At 44.1% G+C, this 22,541-nt stretch overlaps 1 protein-coding gene across 1 annotated transcript in view; it reads right to left on the bottom strand.

Moving 5' to 3' along the window:
• The window catches only part of HECTD4 (HECT domain E3 ubiquitin protein ligase 4), a gene marked incomplete at its 5' end in the record, with an annotated part of 148,680 nt that overhangs the window by 36,366 nt on the left and 89,773 nt on the right, over window positions 1-22,541 (bottom strand). The window contains 12 exon segments of the mRNA XM_027771636.1: window positions 2-100; window positions 1,691-1,851; window positions 4,205-4,341; window positions 7,547-7,684; window positions 11,715-11,841; window positions 12,272-12,408; window positions 14,176-14,413; window positions 15,581-15,744; window positions 16,862-16,941; window positions 17,456-17,604; window positions 17,729-17,890; window positions 19,822-19,925. Of these exon segments, the coding sequence (XP_027627437.1) occupies window positions 2-100; window positions 1,691-1,851; window positions 4,205-4,341; window positions 7,547-7,684; window positions 11,715-11,841; window positions 12,272-12,408; window positions 14,176-14,413; window positions 15,581-15,744; window positions 16,862-16,941; window positions 17,456-17,604; window positions 17,729-17,890; window positions 19,822-19,925 (1,696 nt within the window).

The following is a 22,541-nucleotide window of genomic DNA, read 5'->3' as shown; positions in this document are numbered from 1 at the left end:
GAGGCGGGTAAACAAGTGAGGCAACTTGGGGGCGAAGATGTTGAGCAGGGCCATGCGGCAGTACAGCCTGGCCAACGCGGCCTCACACCGCAGCAGCTCTCTGCAAAGGAAAAGGCAGTGCCACACACTGCATGTCAACGCTCGGCCCCATACCTGGGCCAGGCCGCCAGGCTCAGCCCCACACCTGGGCCAGGCCCGCCCCTCAGACGACTCTTCTGCCCACGTTCTAGACCCCAACAAGTGAGCTCCCTTGTGTTTCAAGTAAAAAGCCACATTTTGTTATGTTTGTTTTTTCCCAGCTCAAAAAGCACTGTGGAAAAAGAAATGAAAACATACGTCCACACAAACACCATTATGTTCACAGTAGCATTGTTCATATAGTCAAATAGGGGAACCAACCTAAATATCCATGAACTTAACGGTACATCTATGCGATGGGATATTATTCAGTCACAAAACGGAATGAAGCACTGATATGTGCTACAACAAGGGCAAATTTCAAAAACGCACGAAGAGAAACCAACCATGAGGGTGCTGCTGCGTGGCACTCGAGGTCATGGGATGGCGCCTCAGGTCTGCCCGAACACACTGGGTGCAGGCATGCCCATGATCCTGGCTGGCAGCAGGGCTAGGAGTAGGATTATGGAGGGAGCCTGTCTGAACTTAAGACAAGACCAAATGGGGCGCTGGAACGGACAAGTGCCGTGGCCAGGAGGCAGCTGGATACACAAATCTGGAGTTCTAGTGCGAGATCTAAGCTGGAGATACACTCACGGTGGTTCCAAATTGACAGCATAATGGGAAATTGTGGTGGCTTATGGGTAAATAGCATAAAACATAGTGTTTGGAAGTTTCCATGACAAAACTCCATTTATTACTGTATTTTTCTCTGAATTGCTCCAAGCATTTTTAAAATGGAAAGGAAAAGGCTACAGGACAATTTTTAACAATGCATATGAGGAATCTTTGCCAGATCTCTAGATTTGAACTTCCTGAGGGCAGGCATGTGCCTGTAGCACCTTTTGCTCCCTTCCAGAACCCTGCACAGCGCTAGCACTAAGCAAGCACTTGAGGCATATCCGATGAGCTTAACAGAGAAATGAGCCAGCTGTTCACAGTGACTGAGCACCTTATTCTTTATCTCTCTCTCTCTTTTAAGTTTTAGTTTGCTCCAGGGCACGTACACTCACCAGAGAGACAGAGATAAAGAGAGAGCAAAAGTGAGGAAGCACTCTTCCAAGGGGAACAGCCACACCACAATCCCCTCTCCTCCCTTCTCCTCTTGGGATTTTGGCATTCATGCACATGTGTCTGGCTATTTTTCAAGCTGCCAGGTCCAGAACTCAAACTGTGCAGTTGGCCATGTGGGGATCCATTGCCTTAACCTCCACACCACCTGTTGGCCCTCTTCTTCTTTTCTTCTTGACTTGCTTTATTCTTCATAACTTTTCCTCACGCTTCAAATCTCTAGCTACCCCTTGGTCTGCCCAATTCATAGCAGAGTGCATGTGGCCAGGTGACACTGTATCCCTCAACTTTTCCCCTCACCTTCTGTAGTTCTGCTCTTATCTTTACTGGTTGCCTTCCCTTCCTCTCCGAGCTTTGAAGGAAATGCTTTCTTGTCAAGATGAATGATACATATGGTAAAACAGATTTCTGTGGCTCATTAGAAAGAAGGGCTTGATTTTACCTGTGAATTTGCAGGTTGGTATTGTCCAGTGTCACCAGCCCATTGGTGGCAGTCCTTCGGTAGCCTGCTGGGGGCCTTTCCAGCATATCAATAGGATACCAGTATCGTACCAGCACACCTTCACTTCGGAGGTACGTTTCTACCTGCACCAATTCATTTACCTACAATTGTAAAAGGAAATGTCTATTTGTTTTTCTGAGCACTGACTTAGTTATATGCGTAAATATATGTATGTGTGTGTGTGTGTGTGTGTGTGTAATTTTTTAAGTTAGGCTTTTAGATATTATCCTTATAATATGCATCTACTTGCTATTTTGTGGATAAATGAATTGAACAAGATTCATCATAATTTTTTTTTTAGAGGTTTTTTTTTCACTATACGGCGCGTGCGCTCGCCAGACAGACAGAGAGAGACATAGAGACAGAAAGCGAGAAATCACCCCCTAGGAGGGATGGTCACACCACAATCCCTTCTCCTCCATTCTCCTCCTGGGATCTTGGGCACGCACGCACACACGCCCGGCGTGAGTTTTAAGCCACCGGGTCCGGGACGCGAACCGCGGTTGACTACGTGGGAGTCCAGCGACATAGCCATTATGCTAACTGCTGGTTCCCGATTCATCATAATTTTTGAAACACATATTACAAAGCAAGTTTACACTCTATAAACTTGCTATACATTTTTCTTAATGAAGAACAAAATAATTAACATTAAGAGTCATGGAGATTTTTAATAGATTTCAATGATAAGCTGTGAGTTAATCACATAACAGAAAGATTAAAAGCCCATCAAGCTTTCAGTTATTTAAAAAACAAAACAAAAACAACTTTTAAATCAATGGAAGTAGAAAACTAAAAGTACAAGCCTAATAAATACCTGCATATATCTATATCTATATATATATATATAGATATATAACCAGACTATAGGATAAAAGCTAGCTTTGGGCCACTGATTAAGTTCAAAGATTTCTGGTTAGCATTGATAGTGATTTGTTTTTTTTAACCATATGAAAATTGTTAGTGGCATAATAAATTAAAGAAGATCTTTAATGTAATCATGAGCTAGTAATTTAGTGAGAATGGTGCTATATTTTAGCAACATTTCAACTATGTTGCTGGCAGGTAAATGTTTATTGTTTTTATGGTTTTTTTTTTTTTTGGTGGTGGTGGTAGGGGGTGGTGTGGACACACATGCACCCAATGAGAGTTTCAAGCCACTGAGTCCAGAACTCAAATCATGGCTTGCCATGTGGGAATCCAGAGCCTTAAAAACCATGCCACCTGCTGGTCCCACATTAATGATTTTTTAATATCAGGGAATCTATCTGATTGCTCTATTTTATTGCTAGGAAAATAAAATGTAAGCTCATACATACTCATTCTAGATTCAAATACCAATATAAGTTTTACTTAGAGAAATAACAAAATTTCTATCTCCTTAGTTTTCACTTTCACACATTTCCTTCCATTACTGAAAAATAACATCAGTAATGTATTTTCTGAAAACCTGAGAATCAGAGGTTTGTATCATAAAGCAGTAGGAGATTACAGTATTACTGAAGGAATTTTCTATTTGAAAGTTCACCTCAATAAGCCACCAGACAACAGCCCCTATAAAAATATTAATGATTTCAATTAAGTTATGGTAGAACAGCTGAAGAGTTAAATGTTTAAAAGGTCAATTTCAAGGCATTAAGTACCTAATATTATGTATCTACATCTCCAGACAGACAGATATTAAAACCTATATTTACATAGTGATAGGTAATCTCACCAGAGATTCCTCAGCTTGACACATATTATTATATCTATACTACTGATCTATATAATTATTTATATATAATGAAAGTATTCTAGTTTGTTGTTTTTTCTTGCATGGTAAAGGTCTCAAATTCAAGAGTGTGCAGTCATGGCATTCAAGCAGGATCCTATTTTCAAAAGAGAGCTTGGGCTTTGTCCTCTCCCTTCTGTTTCTTCTCTAAGCCCACTTTTCCAAATCCTTGGTGAGCCTAATGAGAGAACTCTGCAAATGGGGAAAACGAGTGATCCAATTTAATGTACTAATTTTACAGACAGGGAAAGTGAGGCTGAAACAATGAAAGGATGTATCAAAATCACAAAGCCATTTCTTTGATTAGTGTCTGTATAGCAACCACGACGGCAGAGCATCCACTCATCCAAGGACCATGCAGGAGTTTTCCTTTGGGACTCGGGTAGAGGCCATGTAGGGACAGTGTGAGCATGGCTGACAGAAGAGTGGGAAAGACGGTGTGCTCTGAGGAGCTGACAGCACGGAGAGTTAAGAACTCCTCACGTACTATCACCCTTGATCTGAGTCTGTGAGAAAATCCCAGGCAAGCCATTGGCAGGATGACACTCTTGCTTGGCTTGTTCATCCCTAATTTGAAGAGAAACCCAACTGTATAATCACTTTTTGAGGTACCTGGAGTCTGGGCATATAAGTCTCAGTACACATAAAAGGGCTATTACTCTGAATGGGTGTTCACTCACTGAATCAACATCTAAGACGACTCCGTGAAGCCCAAAGGTTTTCAGCATCCCTCGGATGGCAAATTTTGGCAGAGCAGTTCCAACAGTACTGCTGGCTACGTTATTGCTGTCTGGAGAGCGGGTTACTACTGTGAGACCTGAGGAGGGGAGAGGGAAAAGTTTTTTCAGGAAAAAGTATCACTATCATTTTGGAACTCTACATTTCAGGGTCTAAAATAGTTCTACAGCATATAACAATATCCTCAGTTTTGTTATAACCAAGAAAGGACACAGTTTAGTGTGGAAGGTAATACAGCAATATGTTGTAAAAAACTTTTAACAGTTCAGGGCTGGCAGGTGGCGTGGTGGTTAGGACCGCTGGACTCCCACATGGCCAACCACAGTTCAAATCCTGACCTGGTGGTTTCCTTTCTCACTCTCTCTCTCTTTCTGTCCCTCTCTAGTCAAATTAAAATAAATAAATAAATAAATAAAGCTAAATAAAATAATTCTTAAAGAAAACCTTTAACAGTTCAAGAATAAAAAGACAAACAAGTCAATTAAAAATGGGCTAGGGATTTGGATAACTATTTCTTCAGGGGCCAGCAGGTGGCGTGGTGGTTAAGGGTGCTGGACTCCCACATGGCCTACCATGGTTAGAGTCTTGAACCTGGTGGCTTGCTTTTTCACTTTCTTTCTCAATCTGTCCTCCTCTGATCAAATTAAAATAATAAAGTTAATAAAATAATTCTTTTTTTATTTTTGAGAGGTTTTTGCTACAGGGCGTGTGTGCTCGCCAGAAAGACAGAGAGAAACAGAAAGCAAAAAATCACCCCCCAGCAAGGATGGCCATGCCAAATCCCTTCTCCTCCATTCTCCTCTTGAGATCTTGGGCATGCACATGCATGTACCTGGCATGAGTTTAAGCCACAGGGTCCAGGACTCAAACCACGGTTGATTACGTGGGAGTCGAGCGACATAGCCACTATGCCAATTTATGATCCCAATAAAATAATTCTTAAAAAAATTTCTCAAAAGAGAAATGAAATGATAACACATGAAAAGATGTTCAACGTTAGTCATATTAATCATTGGAAAAATGCATGTAAGACCACAGGTACTACTTAACAACTACTAGAATAGTTCATTTTAAAAAGACAAATAATATGGGGCTAGCAGATGGCGTGGTGGTTAAGGCGCTGGACACTCCCACATGGCCAACTATGGTTCAAGTCCTGGACCTGGTGGCTTGCTTTCTCACTTTCCATCTCTCTCTCTCTCTCTTTCTCTCTCTGTCTCTTCTCTCTGGTCATATTAAAATAAATGAATGAATAAATAAAATTAAATGAGTAATTCTTTAAAAAAAAAAAAAGAAGAAGACAGGCAATAATGAATGTTGGCAAGCATGCGAGGAAATTAGAACCCTCATATATTGCTTGTGGGAATGCAAAATGGTGCAGTCACTTTGATGGTTTGGTAGTTCTTCATAAAGTTAAACATAAAGTTACCATATGACCTAGAAATTCCACTTCTGGGTGTATACCTAAGATCAATGAAAATAAATGTCCACAAAAAAACCTGTATGCAATTGTACATTGCAGTGTTACTCAGAACATGGCCATCTGCAGATGAATGGATCGACAAGATGGGGTATAGACATACAATGGAATATTATTTGGCCATAAATAGGAATGAAGTACTAATATGTGCTACAACATGATGGAACTTTGAAAACATGATGGTGAGTGAAAAATGCCAGACACAAAAGGTCACGTATCATTCCATTTATATGAAACATCTAGAACAGTAAATCTAGAGACAGAATGTAGATCAGTGGCTCCCAGGGATGAGGGGAGTTAGGAATGGGGCTGACAAGGACACAGGACTTCTTTAGGAGGGGAAATGTTCTGCAATTAGAGGTGATGGTTTGATGGTTGTCCCCCTCTCTGGATATACTAAAAACTGCTGAATTGTATACTTCAATAGGGTAGTTGTATGGTATGTGACTTATTTCTCTAAAAGAAAGAGATAAAAGAAAATATACATTTCTATATCTACCCATGATAGTCTGGAATTTTTGAAGTTCTTCTGGCAACTCTGAAAATAAGTAGTTTTAAGTTCTCTTTTGGGGGCTTTTATTTTCCTGAATGTGCAATAGATTTTTTAAAAAAATGTTTTTAAACAAAAACTTAATTTATTGTATTTGTTATTGTTATTATTTTTAAACTAGCTATATCATCAGAGAGAGACAGAGAGAAAATGAGAAGCAAGCCACCAGGTACAGGACTCGAACTGTGGTTGGCCATGTGGGAGTCCAGCACCCTAACCACCACACCACCTGCTGGCCCTACGATAGACTTTTCTAATCAAAATAATACATTCTATTAAAATTCTAAAAAGCTTAGTATAATCATATATAAATTGCCAATCTGAACATCCAAAATGCTCCCAAATCCCAAACTTTTTGAGCACTGCAAGATGTTTTACAAAATTCCACACCTGACCTCATGTGACAGTCAAAATACTGAAATGCAAAAATACTGTATAAAATGACCTTCAGGCTATGTGGATAAGGTGTAGATAAAACATAAATTAACTTCATGTTTAGACTTGGGTCTCACCCCCAAGATACCTCATTATGGAGATGCACTGCATACATCCAAAACACAAACAACAACAGCAACAACAATAAAAAACCCAAATTCTGAAGTCTCAAACATTCTGGTCCCATGCATTTTGAATAAGGGATCCTCAGCCTATATGTAGGTTTTTTTTCTTTTTTTTTTGGAGAGATTTTTACTGTAGGGCGCGTGCGCTCACCAGACAGACAGAGAGAGACATAGAGACAGAAAGCGAGAAATCACCCCCCAGGGGGGATGGTCACACCGCAATCCCTTCTCCTCCATTCTCCTCTCGGGATCTTGGGCACGCACGCACACGCGCCCGGCGTGAGTTTTAAGCCACCGGGTCCGGGACACGAACCGCGGTTGACTACGTGGGAGTCCAGCAACATAGCCATTACGCTAACTGCTGGTTCCCAGCCTATATGTAGGTTTACAAGCACAGAAGCCAGGACAAAGCCTGAGAGGCATACTTGGAACCCTCAGCCCAGGAACCACTTTTTTTCTTGTACAACTGCCCTCCCTCACCCTGCTCATGCTAGTGAGTTGTGGTGGGAGGAGCTGCCTACTTGTGCCCACCAGGGCACGTAAGGGCTTCACATGGGAGAGTCCGTAAGAGGCCGAGTGACTCAGAGTAAGGAGAATCGTCCTAGGAAAGCCACAGCCATGTGGCTCACAGTGGGAAATTCAACTTCTCATATCATAGGAAATTTCACAGGTAAAAAAAGAAGGAAAACAAAACCTTTTCGGACTTTATCAATTGTGAACTTGTTTGCTTCGTCTTTAATGTCTTCAATGGTGGGAAGATAAAGATCTCTGGGGATGCCACCATTTTCCTCATAGAGAAATTCAACAGTCTGTCGGGCAATATCCACCATGCCTAGAAAACAGAACAGCACTGGGTAACTCTCCGAAGGAGACACACTCTTCATATCCACTAAGAATGACCAGAGAAGCTCCCAAACATTGTTTATGAGAGCACGTAATCTTTTGGGGAAAGAAATTATGTAATGTCTATTAAGTTTAAATTACCAAATGCACTACTTCTAAAAGTGTCTCAATTCTGTCTCACATAAATGCAAGCACAAGTGTGCAAAGGTTCAGGAACACGCACTGCAGTACTACTGGTAAACAACAACAAAAAATAGAAGAGTTCATCAACACAGAATGTTTAAAAATGATGGTACACTATTGAGCAGTCACTTCATTTCAGTTAACTCTAAAGATCAAATTATGGCACAAAAAGAGAGGAAAAGAAAGTGGGGATAACATTTATTTCTTCCTTTACGCATGTCTGTACTGGATGTGATTTTACTATAATAAAGACACATTTATCTGAGAGAGCTACATCAGATTCTTCTATCGACTATTGGGGTTTGCTCTGACCTTCATTCCCAGAGCGAGGACATACCATCACATTCTTTGGGGAAAGAAATTATGTAATGTCTATTAAGTTTAAATTACCAAATGCACTACTTCTAAAAGTGTCTCAATTCTGTCTCACATAAATGCAAGCACAAGTGTGCAAAGGTTCAGGAACACGCACTGCAGTACTACTGGTAAACAACAACAAAAAATAGAAGAGTTCATCAACACAGAATGTTTAAAAATGATGGTACACTATTGAGCAGTCACTTCATTTCAGTTAACTCTAAAGATCAAATTATGGCACAAAAAGAGAGGAAAAGAAAGTGGGGATAACATTTATTTCTTCCTTTACGCATGTCTGTACTGGATGTGATTTTACTATAATAAAGACACATTTATCTGAGAGAGCTACATCAGATTCTTCTATCGACTATTGGGGTTTGCTCTGACCTTCATTCCCAGAGCGAGGACATACCATCACATTCAACACCCCCAGCCACTATTAATTAATAAACCAGGCAAATAAATGTCTAGAGACCCCAAAGGAAACAAAGCATGGTGGGAAGTACAACGTAGTGGGCACATCTCCTTGCGGCTGCCTGGGATCTCACAGAGCTCACTCAGGAAGTTGTGGGTCAAGAATGGGTGTTGACAGCGCCTGTCCTGAAGCAAGGCCTAGCTTATTTGCCATTCTTTTCTTTGCTGGCCCTGTTACAATGAAGAGGCATAGTAATTTCCTGAGCACAGTTTAAAAGAGGCTATAATTAGAGAAAGGACACTCATGGAAAGAAGTATTAGAAAGAATAAACAAGAAGTTGCAGCCTGATAGTGGAAGATTATGAGACAATGACCTTTGCAACATTTCCAAAATAAATAGAGGAGAGGAGTAAAAATACTCTACTGTCTAATAAGCAGGAATCAGGAAGAGTGGGGGAGGGCCAGACCAAACCCTGCAGAGCACAGGGATCATTAATGTTCCTTGAGGACCTGATGGCCATCCACCCTCACAGAAGTCCTCTGGGCACTGCGAGGCCTCTCCCTAGCCTTCATGCAGCCTCCGCCACTCTACATGGGAGGGGATTGTATCTGAGAGGTGAAAGTTTTACATTTAAGCCATCATAGTTCAGATGGTTGGCCACGCCCAGCCCAGATCCCAACGGAAAGGCCTTGGCATGTTGAGTGCCAGAACCATGAGTGCCCTGAGGTGAGTCATGGGGCCAGGAGTCAGAGGTCTGGCTCTGGCCCATCAGCCACCTTTGGACAGTCATATTTTCTACCATGCTGACACTCGACATTTTCCCTTCCCTGAACTGGAAGTAGAGGAGAAGGCACACTCGGACACAGGCATTCAGGATGGCTCTGTGAATGAATGGTGGGAGAAAGGAAAAACAAATCCTAGTCTGAGCAGAACGCATGGCAAAGTAAGGGCACAGCATCAATGGTCACAGAAGAGAGCTTCCCATCTCTATATAGTCCTGCACCACAGAAAGATGGTCAATGAGGGACTGTCCACGGGAGGGCAGTCCCAGGATGAGTAATAGCACTCTCATTTGGGGGCTACGCCGAGGCTGGTGTAAGTACATTCAATCCCCTACGCCAAAATCACCTAGTGCCACGTTTCTCAAAAATGTGTATCTCTATCGCTAAGCAACACATGACTGCACTATAATGTCTCCACCCTGCCCACCAAAGAACTGCCAGCCTCCCTGAACAAATGGTGCTTCTATGTCTAAACTACCCCTGCTTTGGCCTAGTTAACTCCAGGCCTCTGCTGAAATGTCATGACCTACCTTAGAGGGGCCAAGCTAGATGGGCTGCCCTCGCTCCACTCACTGGCAGTCAGCCCTTACTACAGTGAAGCTGTGGTTCCCCCACTCTTCCCACGACAATGTGAGCCCAGAGTGATAAGGCACCACCTTTCTCTTGTTTACGAAAAATTCCTCATTCCCTGGCAGAGGCCCTGATATCTGGGGGCCTGGTTGAGAGCATGAATAAATAAGTAAATGAATCCATGACAAAAGAGAAGAATGCACTGCAACAAAGCCCTCCTCACTCTGAAGACCAGTGACTGCACTGGTGCATCAAGGCGGACAGTGACATTCCTGGCATGACGTCTATTAAGTGAAAGTGTTTAAAAATAAGATGAGATCTGTTTTTCAGTCTAAAGCAACACAAATGACATTTTCTTTCAATTGGTGAGAAGGGATGGAGAACAAATGACCCTTTATCTCTAGGGCCTACTATCTCAGATTATGTTGCTCATTTGCCGAGACCCTTTCATGGCTCTCCATCTTACCTAGAACCACATCCAGAGTCTGAGCTGAGGCTGATGCTCGTCCCTGCTCTCATCTCACACCCCACTGCTCTGCCCTAGCTCTCGCCTCCTCAGCTACATGGCTGGGTCTCACTGCTGTTCCCTGAACAACCCAAGCCACTTCCCCCTGAAACTCTTCAGAGAGAAGAAACGAGAAGTATATCAGTGATTTGCCCTGGGATTTGGGTTGGCAGCTGGCAGCAGGACTGGGAGAGCAGGCCACAGTCACACCATGTCATAGGATGTGTGCACATTCCTGCAGGCTAAGCATAAACAAAATCATCTACTGTCCAAGTGCTGAGTAGGACTGCATGAAGGAAATACATACACACACACATCCTGCCATTGATACGAGAAAAAGGAGTTACTTGTATCCCACTGGAAATCAGGGACCCAGCCATTACACTGGCTAAGGAATAAAGGTCTTTCCGTGGCTTTTCTTTTCCCTTGGTCCAAGCCTCAGCAGTAAAGTTCAGAGAGAAGAAAGACTGCCAACACAGGGACAAAACCTGAACCTCTTCTGCTCTTCTATCTCTGCATGATGACAAAGGAAAACGGAAATTGATCTTCCACCAGAAAGGGAGCTGTGGCTGCTGGAAAAGGCATTTCTGCTTCTCATAGAGCAGGTCATTCACCAGGTCATGCACAGCTGCAGCCACGTGTGCTGAAGACTCATCAGCACTCTGCTGTCCAGGGCCCCCTGTGCATTAGTCTTTGCTAGAGAAACCATCTGGATCACAGAAGGCAAGGGAGAAGATCTCGGCGCAGCATCCTCATGAGATTGAGAGCGCTACAAACTAAATGCTTACTCTGAGCCGGGCACTGCCCCTGGGACTATCTGCATTATACATTCGAGAGGGTTATCACTCCTGATTCATGTTAAAGACGAGGGAAGGCCAGAGACATGAAGGAACTTTTCCAAGCTCCCACAGTTGGTAAACAGCGTATCTATGACTTCAGATGTGACACCCTATGGCTTCTCTGTATAACCACCCCAGCTTCATGTCAGCAGCCCACCAACCCCAGCCCTAAGGTAAACTGACAAGGAAGTGAGAGTTCTGCAACACACACCAAAGACAGCAGAGTTCACTACAGGGACAGGCAGAAGGCACTGCCAGGTCTGGCTTGACATCAGGGGCCCTTCCTGATTTCTATCCTGACTTTCATCTAGCCTGTCTCTCAGCCCAGGGAGGGGGCGGACTCCTCAGGAGAACAAAAAGCACCAGACCTAGTTGTAAAGCACCCTTTATCTGGTCCAGGCCCGATTTCCGCTCTGCCTCATTGCGGAAGCGTCTTCGGATAGTGGGAAAAACCTTGGTCTCCCATGCTTTCACCAGCAGTGCGTAGTGGTCCTCCTGGAGGGAGAAGGACACTCATGAGCAGAGGAGCACCTGGTGCAAGCAGCACTCCCACCCTGACTTCCAGCTCTCACCACCCCCAAATGCCGGCTATGGAAACACAGGAGCGATGCGAGGTGGGGGGTCAGCTAGATGGGGTGAGCGGCTCCTTTCCCTTGGCAACCATACAGTTGCATCAGATGGCTCTGAGCGTACTGTCAGGTTGCTATCAAAGTGCTCCATGCCTCCAACCCAGATCTTCACCGGGCAGAGGAGTCCAGCAGATAGCTACTGACAGGTGGTTTAGGAAAAGGGACACTCCGGCCTCACTGTTCAAACACAGTGATGCACTTGCACCCGCACACCCAAAGCACCCTCCAGGCTTGTCCAAGTCACGGGGGCTGGGGGAGTACTGCAGGGTACTAATCTATACCTGTCGGTCTCTTACCTGCGGGATGTCATCATCATCATCGTCATCACTTTCATCATCTGCAATGGGGGGTGGGTGAGGGTCTGGGCCAGAAGTGATGAAATTCTCATAGCTGAGCTCGACTTTATAGTGACAGGAAGTGTCACTATCATATTCTGAAATAAAGCACAATGCCGGTGAGCTCGCAACAGGAGCAGGGCGCAAACTCCAGCAACTTCTCATCCTTGGACAAACCAGATTCTCTTAACTTGTGTGACAGAAAGACTCCTAGTATGTTAAGCCATTCTAAAGCACAGAGTCAAGGAATAACTAACTAGCCCTCGATAATTGTGCGGAATCCTAACAAAGTTTTCTTGGATATAATTCATTCAGCTCAGAGAAGAATTTCAGTTTTTCACTGTGAGGAAGAACTAATCAGACTCAAAACCATTTGCAAATCAGTACCCCATGGGCTAAACATGGCCTGCTGACAGCTTTAGTTTGGCAAATTCGGTTTTACTCAATTTTATCATAAATATTTTCAAATAATACTTTTCAGAAAAGTGTTTTTTTATGTTTCTTTTTTTTAAGAGATATTTATGCTATAGGGCACATGTACTTGCTGGAGAGACAGAGACAGAGACAGAGACAGAGACAGAGACAGAAAGTAAGAACCCTCCCTCAGGGGGATGACCACGCTACAATCGCTTTTCCTCCATTTTCCTTCCTCTTGGGATTTTGAGCAAGCACACGAACGCACCGGTGTTAGGTTTTAAGCTGCCGGGTCCAAGACTTGAACTATGGTCGACTACTGGGAGTCCAGCGATGTTATTATGTCATCTGCTGGTCCCTTTCTTGTTTTTACAGAGAGATTTTTGTTATAGGCTGCGTGTGCTCACCGCAAAGATAGACAGAAAGAGAGAAGTCACCCCCTGGGGGGATGGTCAGGCCACAATCCCTTCTCCTCCATCCTCCTCTCAGGATTTTGGGCAAACACACGCACATGCTGGGAGTGAATCTTAAGCCGTAGGATCTGGAACTCGAACCACGGTCAACTATGTGGGAATCCAGCGATGAAATCATTATGCCACCTACTGGTCCCGAAGAGTGTGGTTTTTTAATCTTATTTTTATGGATTGATCATTTCCTTGCATCTTTCCTCTAACAGGGTCTTCATGCTAAAATCTATGCCCAGCCTCAGCCATTAGAATCACAGGGACGCCAGTGTGTGCCCAGCATGCACAGGGAGACCTCGAGAGAGAGCCCAGAGCCTTCCCACGTGGGTTTTAGTATCACGGAGTGTTGCGTTATTGCTGCACCACCACAGCTGACCAGAAACATTTGTCAGTGCACACCTACACTCCCACCACCTATACCCCACAACTTGTACCTTAGTACTCTTTGATTAGCTTAATTTAAGTCTTTTTAGAGAGATTTTTGCTGTAGGACACGAGTACTTGCCAGAGACACAGAGAGAAAGTGAGAAATCAGCCCCCTGGGGGGATGGCCACTCTGCAGTCTCTTCTTCTCCATTCTCCTCTTGGGATTTTGGGCATGCACACGCATGCAACCAGTGTGAGTTTCAAGATCAGGTCTGGGATTTGAACTGTGGTTGGCCATGTGGAAGTGCAGTGGGCCTTAAACACCATGCCACTTGGGCAATGAAATGAGGCCATTTCATGTTAACTTCTGGAGCGTTCACTGTATTATACCATGTGCTGGCAGTGGGCAGCGGCAGGTGCCCTGGTATGGGGTACATGCTTTCTCGTCTGCAATGCTTCTTCCTGCTCCCCATTTTCTTTTGCCTAGCCTGTTACCCCACTGCCGACGGGCACTCAAGTGTGTGACTACCAACTGCAACAAGAATGCCCACATGAAGAGGATTAATGGAATTCGCAGCATCTGTGCCCCCCGGGGGCAGTGGGCCCAGAGGGGTGGCTTACGTTGCTGGGCGGTGGCTACCGCAGCAATCCGGCAGGGCGGCCCGTGAGTGCCTGGGTCTGACGCAATACTGGTGCCAGCATCGTTGTCACTGTCAGATGCCATGGCAAATGGCAGGGCCTCGAAGTTAGCACTGATCTCCTCTGCCAGGTCAGTGCACAGGTCGGCAGCATTGCGGTGGGCCTGCCCCTCAGCGTAGGCGAACGGGCGGGAGCCGAAGTTGGCTCGAGTTTTGGTGTTCTGGAAAAGAATTCAAATAAAGGATTTGAAAGGACTAGGGTTTGGTTTTATCATTTTTTTTAACATTCTGACATGTACTTCACTAAACGTTAAATCAGAAGAATGGCCCCAGGAATAGGGCAGCATGAGACAGCAGGCAGAGGGCGGCACAACTGCGTACCCTGGCGCCTGGCACTGTGTATAAGCTGGCCCTGCCTCCACTCCCCTCCCCTTCACTCTCATGCTCTTTGCTACACACGGAGCTGAGACTAGGGGATGGCTCATGGTGGACCCTGTGCGGGTGCTCCCCCTCCATGGGAGAAATAATCTTTATATTAGAAGAAAAAAGGAAATGGGAAAACTGAATTAAAATACATGTTTATTTTGGTGCAAAAAGTTTTGAAATCTATGCAGATTTTCTTTTTTCTTTTCTTTTTAAAAATTATCAGAGGGCATGTGTGTGCTCATCAAAGAGAGACAGAGAGACAGAGAGATGGAGAGGGAGAAAGCATTTTATAGTGGGGTATGGTCACACCACACCCCTTCTCCATTTCTCCATCCTGTGGGATTTTTAGAGCACACACATATGCCTGATGTGTTTTCAAGCAGCTGGGTAGGGATTCAAACTATAGTAAGCCACATGGAATCCAGCACCCTTAACCATTAGGCTACAGGGCCAGTCCACAGATTTTCATAATACACATTTTCCATGAACTTTTGAAAAGCCCCCATAGTATTACAGAACATTAGGCATTAATAGGTGCTCCTTAAAACTCAAGAGTTCCATGATTCATGTGTGCGGGATGCTGGGTTAAACAGCTGTACTATTGAATCTTTACTGAAGGATCCCTCCAAGCTTCCCACATACTAAGAGACCCACATTCAAAACGTGGTTAACCAAAAAGTCGCCTTATTGACACGAGAGAATCCCTGTTGATTGCACTGCTGTTTAGGAAAGAAGGCCAAAAGGAGGTCAAAGCAGTCAAGCACTCCTTTCTGGATAAAGTATCAACTGACCAAGACTGTGGGGCAACACAAACTAAGAGCCCGCTCCCCCAGCATGCTCTGCCTTCCTCCTGTCACTGAGCACCATGTTATGTATGACAGGCACGCTATGTCTGACAGTGCATGGGTGCCGAACACGTTACTAAGGAGGGGTTGTCTTCCTTTCTCAGCACAGTAACCTGCCTTTTTCTGAATGTGAACCACGGGCCACATCCCACCAGAGACGTCTTCGAGATAGGGGGAGAGCCGCTGGCCACAGTATGTGAAGTACACCCGGCCCTTGGCTGGCTGCCCTGGAGGTGGCGGAGTCCCCTCAGTTCTCTCCCAGCCAATTCCTGCCACATCGCCTACGGCAGAGAAGAGGAAGGAAATGACACATTTTCCCTCTGTTATTGACTATTGATTGAACTTCCCATGTGGAACTCATGTGACAGGATGTGTAACATTGACTATTTTTTTCTTTATTTATTTCTGTATGCCCTCGGTCACTTCAGAAAAGCACGCGAATCTATTGTATTTATAGAGCAATAAAGTAACCCAATAGAAAAACCTTTTTTTTTTTTTTTTTTTTTTTTCCAAAAAACCTTTTAAAAATAGAACTAAGAAACTATCTTCAAAGCAGTCACACTCGCATCAGCCTGAAAAGTTTGAGTTATCAAATAATACCCGTAAAGAAATTCTGGTTATATAACAGGTAGGGTTGGGGGTGGGGGAAGAAACATGAAATGGTCTAAACTTTTTTTTTTTTTTTTTTTTTTTTCACAAGAACCATTTTAAGAGATAAGTCAGAAACTATTCTGAAAGAAAATGCCCAGGGTCTGAGCTAAGTTGATTACCACAATAACACATTCAATTTGCTCTTGATCTTCCTGGCATTCCAGGCAACAAAGGCCAGCTGGGTACAGATTTTTAAATGGAGAAACACACGTTCTCCTCTTTTAGCACGTGGAGGATTACTTATCGTACAAGGTGAAAGTCCGTGACTCTGTGGCCTCAAAAGTATACCCTAAAGGTACACAACTAAATCATGTCCTTTCACTTATAAGAAATTAAGGTGTCTTGCAAGCAGTGAAGACAATTCACACCAAGCTGTTTTCTGAAGAGACAATGGGTGCTGGGATAGAACGCAGAGAATGGGGGGCACAGACTCGTGGCATTGGCTCCTTCCGTGGCTGCCTAGGGCAAGCTGCTGGCACGGTAGCGTTACACTCACTTCCTGTAAATGCTCCAGTAAGTGCACGAAGATCTATGATCCAGTTTTGATCAGAGTCTGCTGTGGCTTAGATACCACTAGAACAGAGTTTCCCAGTGCCTGGGTCTCCACCACTGTTCACCTTGGTGACCTCTGGGCCCAGGAGACAATGGCTCATTTCCAGTTGTTAAATTTATTGAGCTTTAATCTACTTAGACCCAAACCTGGGGCCACAAGGGAAACGCAGGGTGGAAAGCCCCCACTGCACTCACCAGGGGAGAGGGTCACGTCTAGGCGCACACTCTTCCACTGTAACAGGCTGGAGCCATTGTAGTGCACGGCTCGGCCATTGCTGCCAAAACACAAAGAAGGGGCATCAAAGACAAGACCACCCAGCCAGCACCGACAACAAGGCATGTAGGCCGTGAACACAGGCAGTGGTTTCCGCAGCAGAAGAGAGATCAGAGGTTGTAAGAGCTATCCTCTCTCCTAAAACACATAGACATCTCCAACTAGTGTTTTCCCCATTTTGGGAGGTACAAATTATGAGGATATTATAACAATCACAACAAACCATACTCACAGAGAAAAGGTGTTTTCCAAACCATACAGAAAAAGGGGTTACGGAATTGGGAAACGGACAGGTTTTCAGTTGCAGGACAACACAGACGCAATCTTGCTAACATGCATGCAAATGTCTCAAAATGGAAAATAATATATCCCTTTCCTAAAACTTATACGAAGACATAACTCCGTTTGGCTTCCTTTCCACCTCTGAACACTGTTAGAAAGCTCCTCTGGAACACGGATCTACTTTTTGGCTAGCGTTTTTAAATAAAGGCAATGGTAGCCTAGCAGCCACTTACTTGTGGAAAAGACAAGTGCCCACTGGATTGGTCCAAGCCCCATCTCGTTTCTCTGCTTCTGTAGCAAAGCCAAAGGAAACTATTGGTCCAGTGTCGTCATCGGTATCTCCATAGGAAACAATCTCAATTTCCCAGTAAAAAGATGGGGCCTGAAGAGACACCAGAAGAGGGCAACAAATAGAGGCTCAGCCTGGGCCTTCAAACCCGCTTAAAAAAAAAATTTTTTTTTTTTTTCCAAATTTGAAGAGGCAAAAGACTGATGTCAAGTCTCACCTGAACTGGTAGTGGTGAGGTGGCATAGATAAAAGTGCCTCGAGGCAGACCTCCCCCAGCACTGGGGTCAGCCAGGAAAGTGACCGAAGTCAGGTGAGATGAGAACATGCAGGCTCGGACAGGCGGGAACACTCGCGAGGGACTCCAGGTAATCTCTTTGGGCTACATTGGGGGGAAAACGCTCATTTAACAAAATTACAAACACAAACCCCTTTCCCCCTGAAAATTCATTTTTATCTGATGGTATTAAAATACACACACACACACACACACACATTTAAAAAGTACATGTCTTCTCCTGGGAAGGGGGGGGAATCTTTATTAAAAAAAATAAAAAAAGTGGTTTCCATCCTTGTGTCCAGTCCTGTTCCCTAGAAATAACCACTCTTAACTCTTTCACTGTTGATTCTGATACTTACCTCTAATTCCTCCTTTTCATGTTTATAGTGCTATTTTATCATCCCTTTAACACATTATTTAACTTCCATTATGACAGATGAGGTTTGAAGTCTTATATATCTATCCTACTTACACACATGTACACACACATACCAGGCCCTCACCCTCTCACTGGTTCCATTAGAAGACAAACTAGGCCAATCCATAATCAGAAATGATATTCCTATGACTTAATATTCAGCTCAAAGCTTTTTTTTTTTTGAGAGGTTTTTGTTATAGGGCGCGTGTGGTTGCCAGAAAGAGAGAGACAGAGAGACAGAAAGCGAGAAATCATCTCCCAGAGGGGATGGCAATACTGCAATCCCTTCTCCTCTATTCTCCTCTCAGGATCTTGGGCACGCATGCACATGTGCCCAGCGTGAGTTTTAAGCCACTGGATCGGGGATGCAAACCACGGTCAACTACATGGGAGTTCAGCGACATAGCTATTATGCTAACTGCTTGTCCCAACACACTCTTAACTAGACACATCAATTTTCTTTGAATTATAATTCACACAACACATGATTTACTCATTTAAAGTGTATGAGTCAAGGGTTTTTAGTATAGTCACAGAGAGATGCAACTACCACCAAGATCTAATGTTAGAACATTTTTGTCTTGGCTGAAGGAAACGTCATACCCCTCAGAAGTCCTTATCTACTGCTCTCTGTCTAGACTCTCCCCTCCCTACCCCTAGAAACCACCAATTTATTTTTTTAACGAATTATTTCAACTTTATTTATTTATTTTAATTTGACCAGCAAGGGACAGAATGAGAGATAGAAAGTAAGAAAGCAAGCTGCCAGGTCCAGGACTCGAACTGTGGTTGCCCATGTGGGAGTCCAGTACCCTTAACCACCATGCCACCGGCCGGTCCCCCATCAATCTATTTTCTATCTCTGAATTTACCTGTACTAGGCATCTCATATTAATGGAACCATGTAACATTTGGGTCTTTGTGTCCAGTCTCTTTCACTTAGCATAATTTCAAGGTCTAGTCATGCTGTGGCATGTGTCAGTACTTCATCCCTTTTTGTGGCCAGGTAATATTCCACTGTGTGGATAGACCATATTTTGTTTCTCCATTCATCAGCAGATGGACATCTGGGTTGTTTTCACTTTGGGGTTTTTATGAACAATGCTGCTAAGTACATTCATAGATAATACCAGTTTATAACATCATGCCACTTTTTCTTTTTAAAGAGATAGAGTATCGCTTAGTGGCTCAGATTGGCCTTGAACTTGGAATCCTCTTCTCTTAGACTCCCAAGTAGGAAGAAATTACATGTGTGCACCATCATGCCCAACTGCTACTTTTGTTTTTTTATTACTCTCTAATTCTCTCTATATCTACTTATTATTACAAAATGGTCCATTGATCTAAGATTTTAGAAAGCTTTCTTTTCCTGTTATTTACAACATATAGAAACTCTTTAAACATTCATAAGTTCTGCTAATCCTCTGTAATTTTCCAGTACTCAAACAACAACTCAGTACGCTTTGGCATTCAAAGATGACAGCATGTCTGCAGAGCGCCTGCGGCCAAATGGCTCTGAGGACGCTCATTCTCAGTGCTTTTAACCTGCTGCTCTGCACCCCTTCGTGAGCATGCGGTAGCCCAGTAGGAGGTGGAAGTGTAGCAGAGGGCTCACCTGTCTCCGGTCAGCCTGCAGGGGAGGTGGCGGGGGCCGAGCACAGTCCCGGTAGAGCATCCTCAGCCGTTCACATTGCACCTCCACAACGGCAAGTCGCTCTCCTGCAGAGGTACACATTGAACTCATGAAAACAACTTCAACAGCCCCAAAGAGGACACCGACTCTTTCAGAGAAGGGCCAAGCAATAAGACTCAACTACACAGATTATGTAAATTCTTACAAAGGAATAAGTGCTAAGGCATCTTTGAGGATAACCCACTGCTTGGTGACATACTATAGGGTCAAGCATGAGCTCTGGGGGTGGCTGCTGGCATTCAGGGCCTGGCTCCACTACTTGGCATTTCTCTCTCTTTCAACGCAGGGCCCATGCCAATACCACTGTCCCACAGGTTGGAGAGGTGGACTAAATATCTCCAGTCTAGCCCTTAGCAAGTCCCTGGTACAGGGCAATGCTAAATAAATGAGATCTGGGGCTGGCAGGTGGTGTGGTGGTTAAGGTGCTGGATACCCACATGGCTGACCATGGTTCAAGTCCCCGATCTGTGGCTTGCTTTCTCACTCTCTCCTTCTATCTCTCTGGTCAAATTGAAGAATAATAAAATAAAATAAAAAAATAAATGAGACCAATTATTATCATCTGATTAAAAAAAAAAAAAAAGACCAGTATCCTCATCATTTAAATTGATTTTTAAAATTGGATACAGGGCCAGCAGGTGACGTGGTGGTTAAGGTGCCGGATTCCCACATGGGTGACCACTGTTTGAGTCCTGGACCCAGTGTCTTGAAAATCACCCCAGCCACTTATTTGTGCATGCCCAAATTCCCAGGAGAATGGAGGAGAAGGGATTGTGGCGTGGCCATCTCTTCTTGGGGATTATTTCGTGCTCTCTCTCACTCTTTCTGTGTATGTCTGTGGGTGTGTGTGTATCCCCCTCTAGTGAGCACATGTGCCCTATGGCAAAACCGGAAAAAAAATGTAATAATGGATTCATTTTTAAATGTAGCCCATTCATGAGGCTGGAGAAGAGGGTACTTTAAAGAAATAGCCACCAGGCCTGGATCTCAGAAGGACTGTTCACTGTGCATACCACAGGAGCTCATGGGAAGACAGATAAAGAAAGAAGATAACCCCCACTGCAGTGGTGTATAGACAGTGCCAACTCTGAAAGGCTCGAAGCCACACGGGAGGCCTGGATTTGGTTCCTGGGCTGACCTGAATACACTAGGCTTGACTGCATGGTGTGTGCTCCCAGCTAATTGAGAGGCCTGGACAGAAGGACCATGACACAGCAAGACCCTGTCGAAACACCTACCTCTGCCTTCCTCCTGCCCTCGCCTAGATGCAAAGACAGAAAGGGAGGAAGGAAGAAGGCAGGTCGGGACAAACCTGGGAGCACCGTTTCCTCAAGCGAGAGCTGAGGACTGCCCAGGACTGTTAGAGCAGCCTGGGAAGCATTCTGAACATGACTCCCAGGAGTTCTCAAAGTCTACAAACGTTTGGATCAGGAAATGTACACAATAGGAAGTTGACAAAAGAGGAAAGAGCTGAAACCAGGAGATTCTGGCTCATGCTGAAATGTAGAGTAACACTGAGGAAATGTAGAGTAACACTGTGAGCACTTTGTTGGAAGTGCCTTTTGTCTGGGCTCAGCAATCGCTTCCCAGGCTATTTTAACCAAGGGGTCCACTAACTTCTCAACAACATCACTTCATGGGAAAGTGCTTCTAGAAGTCCCATCTTCCTACACCACATGGAACTAAGTATTCTCTTCTTTAGATGGAGAAGCTATAAAATTTAGATGTGATTACATACAGGGCCAGTAGATGGCATAGCGGTTACATTGCTAGACTTTTACATGGTTGACCGCAGTCTGAGTCCTGGACGTGGTGGCTTGAGAATCACACTAGGCACATATGCATGAATTCCCAAAATCCTAGAGGAAATGGAATTTTGGCAGGGCCATATCTCCTGGGAGGTAATTCTCACATTCCCTCTCACTGTCTTCCGGTTTTCTCTCTCTCTCTGTGAGCACACATAATCTAAGGCAAAAACCTCTTCAAAAAAAAATTAAAAGATGTGATTGGATACTACGAAGGCCTACTCTGCTACTTGATTCATCCAGGACGAAGTAAAATAATAGAAAAAAGTTGATTAAAAGATTTTTAGAAATGTGAGTATAAGTATATTATTGCTTATATATTGCTTATATATTGTGTGACATTTTCATATATGAAATTAAAAAAAAATTAATAGAAGTTTTTGCTATAGAGTGCACATGCTAGCCGGAGAGACAGAGACAGAGAGCAAGAAATCAACTCCCAGGGCAGATGGCCACTCTGAAATCCCTTCTCCTCCATTCTGCTCTTGGGATTTGGGGCACATACGCACACGTGCCCAGCTTGAGTTTTAAACCACAGGACTCGACTTGCAGTCGACTATGTGAGAGCCCAGTGACATATCCATCATGCTATCTGCTGGCCTCCTATGAAATAAAATTTTAATAAATTAAAAAATAAATATCAAGTAACTCTCTCCTACCCATCCCTCCACTTTGAATCTCACTTTTTAAGAAAAATTGAAGGGGGTGTGTGGAGAGGGAGAGAGGGAAGGAGGGATAAAAGGAGGGAGAGACAGAAGGGAAGAGACAGAAAGAGGGGTAGAAAGAGGAGAAAGACAGGATCTCTCAGTTGTGGCCCACTGCTCCGGCCTCCCAGTG

Source organism: Tupaia chinensis, unplaced genomic scaffold, assembly GCF_000334495.1.
Source record: "Tupaia chinensis unplaced genomic scaffold, TupChi_1.0 Scaffold000226_1, whole genome shotgun sequence".
Lineage (NCBI taxonomy): Eukaryota > Metazoa > Chordata > Mammalia > Scandentia > Tupaiidae > Tupaia > Tupaia belangeri.
Note: the sequence above shows the minus strand (reverse complement) of the source record. Positions and strands in the feature narration are given on the sequence as shown.